Source organism: Salvelinus fontinalis, chromosome 37 (genome assembly GCF_029448725.1).
Source record: "Salvelinus fontinalis isolate EN_2023a chromosome 37, ASM2944872v1, whole genome shotgun sequence".
NCBI lineage: Eukaryota > Metazoa > Chordata > Actinopteri > Salmoniformes > Salmonidae > Salvelinus > Salvelinus fontinalis.
Window position 1 is genome coordinate 29,082,679 of NC_074701.1, and position 5,974 is coordinate 29,088,652.

At 43.5% G+C, this 5,974-nt stretch overlaps 1 protein-coding gene across 4 annotated transcripts; it reads left to right on the forward strand.

Annotated features, from left to right (window-relative positions):
• Positions 1-220: 220 nt before the first annotated feature.
• LOC129836483 (uncharacterized) lies at positions 221-4,110 on the forward strand. 4 transcript variants are annotated; one of them, XM_055902749.1, is made up of 2 exons: positions 221-566; positions 2,505-4,110. In XM_055902749.1, exon 2 carries the CDS (start codon positions 2,576-2,578, stop codon positions 3,611-3,613), a length of 1,038 nt encoding a protein of 345 aa, XP_055758724.1. In that variant the 5' UTR covers positions 221-566; positions 2,505-2,575; the 3' UTR covers positions 3,614-4,110. The 4 variants fall into 4 exon arrangements, with proteins under 4 accessions (XP_055758724.1, XP_055758723.1, XP_055758722.1 ...); XM_055902748.1 differs by lacking the exon at positions 221-566 and adding an exon at positions 573-663; XM_055902747.1 differs by lacking the exon at positions 221-566 and adding an exon at positions 684-1,978.
• Positions 4,111-5,974: the final 1,864 nt, after the last annotated feature.

Consider the following 5,974-nt stretch of genomic DNA (forward strand, 5'->3'; position numbering starts at 1 on the left):
ATGAAAACTTGATTAAGTGGCCCACCAGGCCCGGTGTGCTCAGCAGATGTTGCCGGGCCAGCAGGCAGCCCTTAATGTCGAGTCCTGCAGTCTCTAGCTAATCCATTCCCTGTATTCCATGTCATGTGCCAAAAACAAAACGCCACCTGCTGGAGAAGATAGATTTTGGGCACAGTTAGCCCTCTCGCTTCGCCTCTTCCTCTCTTGTGTGACTCACAAATATACGTTCATTACTATAGCTCCCGCCTTGGGACAATCAATGTAATTTTGTAAATGCCGGATCTCTATGGCAAGACGCATCATTCACTCAAATTATGTCAAAATCGGGTCAGTGGACGGACAGACGGAGAACCATCCACAGTCCCCTCTCCGATTTCATTGTGGGGGACAATAATACATTGTAATAGCAGAGCAATGTTTTTGAAACCGCTGAAATTTATGTACATTTTCCTAATATTAGAGACTGAGTTTTTACCTGAAAGTAAGAGCCGGTTACTCTGAAATTGACGCTGTACCTTTAAGGGAATCTCAACACACCATCATTTTATTTAAAAGAAGACAGGCAGGTAGCAACTCGCCAGTGAATTTACAACTTTTTAAGTCACTGTTTTCCATGTAATGATTTGCATGATATTGGTGAAATTAAGCATGGTTTGTTCTAAGGTAAATTGTTCAGCTAACTTAGCTAACGTTAGTACGTTAGTACGTGAGGAGGATGCAGACATTTTGTTTAGCTTGCTACCAAGCTCTGTATAATATGAATGACACTGTATGATAACTTTACTGTATTTTTACATTCGTATGAGGGGTACATTTTTACAATGTTACTTGAGGAATCAAATGTTATTAGCTAGCTAACGTTAGCTATAGCTAGCTAGCTGCTGTACCACACTGGCTGTGTTATTGTCTTCAAACTAAATTAGTGTATGGGCAATTAAATAGACCATTTAGATGTCTGTACATGCTTCTGAATTGTTGCATTATTCAAGAGTGTAATATGGTTTTGTTGCATTAATCAAGAGTGTAATATGGTAGATGAAAAGTTGCTCGCATAGCTAGTTGAATAGTTTACACGCTTAATTACTGCCTCTGATCTGGCTGACTCACTGAACACAAATGCTTTGTTTGTAAATTATGTCTGAGTGTTGGTGTGTGCCCCTTAAAATTATGCCTCTGGTTTGCTTAATATAAGGAATTTGAAATTATTTATACTCTTAGTTTTGATACTTAAGTATATTTAAAACCAAATACTTTTAGACTTGTACTCAATTAGTATTTTACTGGGTGACTTTTACTAGAGTCATTTTCTATTAAGTTATCTCTACTTTTATTCAAGTATGACAATTGGTTACTTTTTCCACCACTGATCAGAGGGCACAAATCAACTCAAAGAAGGCAGCATAGGAGGGATGGAGGGAGAGAATGGGTGATCCGCTGAGTCAGAGGCAAACAGGCCTCTTAGTCGTGCAGTTGAGTGTGTCAATGTTTCTATTGGCTCGCTGCTCAGACTGCACATAAAACTGGTGAACAATGGTTGAGTATTGGTTTAGCATACACTAACACTATACACTAACACTGTAATGGATAGTTTGACTGCATTCAGTATGAAAACTGAAGTCATGGTAAAATAAAACACATTACACGAGTACATGACTCAAAGTCCTTGTCCCATTTTATAAAGTTAAAGACGGTCAATGTGTTGGAAGCCCTTGGACCATTTTATAAAGTTAAAGACGGTCAATGTGTTGGCACCCCTTGTCCCATTTTATAGTTAAAGAAGGGAAATGTGTTGGCAGCCCTTGGCCCATTTTATAGAATAAAAGGCTCAATGGTTGCTCGACCTTGCAGTATTCAGTAGGGGGAGCTCTAGATTTTCCACTGGCCTAGTTTCTCTCTCTCCCTGTTGTCTTGGATTTGGTGCTGCAGTGTAGAAAATCGGGCCACTCTCTGCCATATGAGCTGGCTGCTGGATACAACGGTAAGGAACACGTTCCCCGGTAAACGCCTTACAGTAAGGGAAGAGCCCAAAGCTAAACGAACGCAGTTGATATGTGAAGTGTTTGATTATTTGTAAAGTTTTTTTAATGACATGGTTATTCATACTGAGAGAATGGCGATATGATGAAATCAACTTCCTTTCTGTGCACTGTACGTGATCCTGTTCATAATTATTGTTATTGAATGCTTTTTAAAAACGTTTTTAAAGCTTTTATAATGTTTTAGCACGTAACCAATTGCTTTATAAAGAGACGCATACAAATCATCTCACCACTTACACGAGGCTAAGGATTAGAATGAATTTAGGCTACTCTATAAGGAGGACAGTTGTTTACATGGCATGTACAGAGGCATAACTAACCAAAGGTTAACCTGAGGTTAATGAATAATTCCAGACTAGACTGAAACTGAAAGTGTGTCTCAAATGTATACTTTATAAACTGTAATAAACACTGTATGATAAACACTCAACTGTGTTTAACCTTTCTTCTCTATGTCTTCCACAGGCTTTTTTCTCACCTGCACTCACAGCAACAACACACTCGCCTGCCCACCCCCAGATATCCTGACGTTAATCATGGGGCAGCTGTTGGCCTCAGAACAGGAGCAATCGGAGGCTCAGGTTGCTGTTGGCTCTCTGCTCTACTCCGCCATGTTGGAGGCCGGTGCTCTGCCTGATGTTGCTGTCGACCACTATCTGCTAGCTAATCCAGAGAGCCTGGACTCCAGGGCCCACCTACAGGACCACCTCCGCCAGCTGCAGGGGCATGTAGGGAACCGGGCGCCCACCTACCTGAAGGAGCTGATCAGCCGCCTGGTCGCTTTCTCTGACGAGCCCAAGGTGGCAGGCCTGGTGGGCTTGGTGGTCTCCATGGTGATGGAGACGGCATACGCCTCGTCCAGGGGGTCAGTGAGGTCGAGGGGTTGCCAAGTCGAGGAACGGCGAGCGGAGCTCCAGGACGTTATGGAGGAGTACCTCAAGCGCTGCCGGATGCACTTGAAGGATGAGCAGAAGCTGAGAGAAGACACCCAGCGTCTGGAGGGCCAGCTGAGCTACTTGCTGACCCAGCTGAAGAACACCATGCTCAGGGAAGGCCCCAGCTCCAAGGCCCTGAAGCACTGGGCCAGCGGCGCCGCCTTTCACACGCAGATGCTGCTGCACCTGACCAGGCTAGAGCAGAAAGGAGACCCGCTGGTCGTCCAGGCTGCAATGGAGCAGTACCAAGAGGACTTCAGAGAGATTCTACCTGCGTACAGATGCTACAAAGCCAGTACGGTGACTGTGATAAAGTGTAGGGGAGGGCTGCAGACCGGGGAGGATCCTCTGACTGAGGGGAGTGTGACTGGGTTCACTGTGGTGGATAAAGAGTTAGGGAAGAGTGTGAGTGTTCCCCTACCTGAGGACGCTCCCCCTGGCATTGTCCTGATCACTTCAGATATGTGTGCTCAAGCCTATTTAGAGCGACTGTTCTCTCCACAAGGCCCCATAGCAGAGCTGGAGAGGTACTTTCTCAACAGCAGAGAGAGTCTATGCATGAAGTTGATGGTACAAGAACCAACGGACCCCAACGAGAGGCTGAGCATTGTGGAAACAGAACCCCTAGGCAGAAGATAGCACATGTTCATGTTGACTTTCATACAGGCATAGGCAAGATGCACAATCCACGGAACTGACCGAACTCTCTTGAATAAAATGTCCATTTATTGTATTGTATGTATGATCAAATGTTGAATCATATTCTGGTTTATTCATTGCTAATGTTCTCCTATGAATTTCTGAGAAAATATATTATGAAAGCACATGAATAATTCCTGCCCACGCAAATCAATTGTTATAATGCAAGAAACTAATTGTACAGACACAAATGGCAAAAGTAGCACAGTTCACAGTACTTAATTGTTTATGGTATTGAAAAGGATGCTTGAGTTCAGTTTGCAGGTTTGAATTGATTTCTTCGTGCTTTGTGGAAGTGATTCTTTCTTACTTTGTCCTCACTTTCAGTTCAATAACCTTTTCTAAAGCTTTGTAGAGTGCTCGGGAAGCAACAGCTGATTCTTTGAAAATAAACTCTTAATGGTCTGGCTGCTGCCATGGCTGAATGTGTCAAACTTTATCGAGGCCTGTCAAATTGAATGCCATTTGAGTCATACTTCATTGCTACAATTACAAGTCAAAGTGAACGACGGAGCTGCTCTCCTAATGCTACGTGATTAGTGTGATTAGTACTCTGCACTTCTACACTTTCCAAAGCTCTCTCTTTTATTCTCCATCTCGTTCTCTTTTCCCCTCCCTGCCACGTAGCATTAGCTCTCCCCACCATGTTAGGTGGGCCTGTGAGCCAACACTGCCAGAGGAACAGAGTTGGGCTCTGTGATGTCACTGCGCTGACCTGCCACCTTTAACACCCTACTCTGACATCTCAGCCACTCTTACTATAACTCAATCCTCCATTTCAGATTTAGTTACTTAGAGGGGGGAGGGAAGCTACAGGACTTTTAAACTTAGCACCCAGCAGAGATACCCTGTGGTGTCACATGTAATGTATAATGTATAATGTTTCTGAAAGGCCAAAGGGTGTGTTTTTGTCATTATAGATAGAGTGACGCTCCGCTGCAGTAGCTATGTCTTCTCTTAGTGTTAGCAGAGAGGGGTGTGTGTAGTGTTATCCATCTATCCTCGGGGTATTCACGTACACACACATACACACCTGCTGGATGCTTATCCCTTAGCTTAGCATTCTGACCCCCCCATGGTAATGATGGTGGACTAGAAGATGGCACTGGGCCTTCTGCCGCACCCTGCTGGTCTCCCTAGGCAGCCTCCTACATTAACAATGTTCCGACATACACATGTGCACAGATACAAGAATCGGTTGGTTTAGGTGGAAATGGATGTGCAGGAAATCCATCCAGAGCTATTTCCATTTGTGCCCGGGTATAAACACTGTTGTACAGACACCCTCTCTGGACAGAGTGACTCATTCCAGGCACAGCCACACAACCTTTGGCATACAACCATGACTTATTCAACATTTTGTTGTGTTACAGCCTGAATTCAAAATTGATTAAATATCCTCACCCATCTACACACTATACCCCAAAGTGAAAACATGATTTTAGAAAATTTTGCAAATCTATTGATAATGAAGTACAGAAATATCTAATTTACATAAGTATTCACACCTGAGTCAATACTTTGTAGAAGCACCTTTGGCAGCGATTACATTTGTGACTATTTCAGTGTAAGTCTAAGAGCTTTCCACACCTGGATTGCACAATATTTGCCCATTATTCTTTTAAAAATTCTTCAAGTGCTGTAAAATTGGTTGTTGATCAGGTCTTGCCATAGATTTTCAAGTAGATTTAAGTCAAAAACTGTACCTCTGCGACTCAGGAGGATTCACTGTCTTCTTGGGAAGCAACTCCAGTGTAGATTTGGCCTTGTGTTTTAGGCTATTGTCCTGCTGAAAGATGAATTCATCTCCCAGTGTCTGGTGGAAATCAGACTGAACCAGGTTTTCCATCCAGGATTTTGCCTGTGCTTAGCTACTGTAACGAGTATTACCGAAGGTGGCCTCCCTTCCTGTTCGAGTGGCGCTCGGCGGTCGTCGTCGCCGGTCTACTAGCTGCCACCGATCCCTTTTTCCTTTTCGTTTGGTTTTGACTAATTGATTTCACCTGTTTATTGTTTGGTTTTTAGGGTGGTGTTATTTAAGTTCGTTTAGCCCGTTTCTGTTTTTCCGGGCTTGTCTCTCTGTTTTTGTATGAGGTTGTTCATTTCATGTTGGGGTTTTCCACAGTCTGGATTTATTTTCCAGTGTGTACTTTATTCAAGTCGGATTTTTACGCCAAATGTTTTTGATGTTACCAGTTGTTCATCTGGTTGGACATTAAAGAGTGGTTTTCCCCATTACCTTTGCTCTCTGCGCCTGACTCCTTACAATTGTCCTCATTGATCGTAACAGAAGCCCGCACC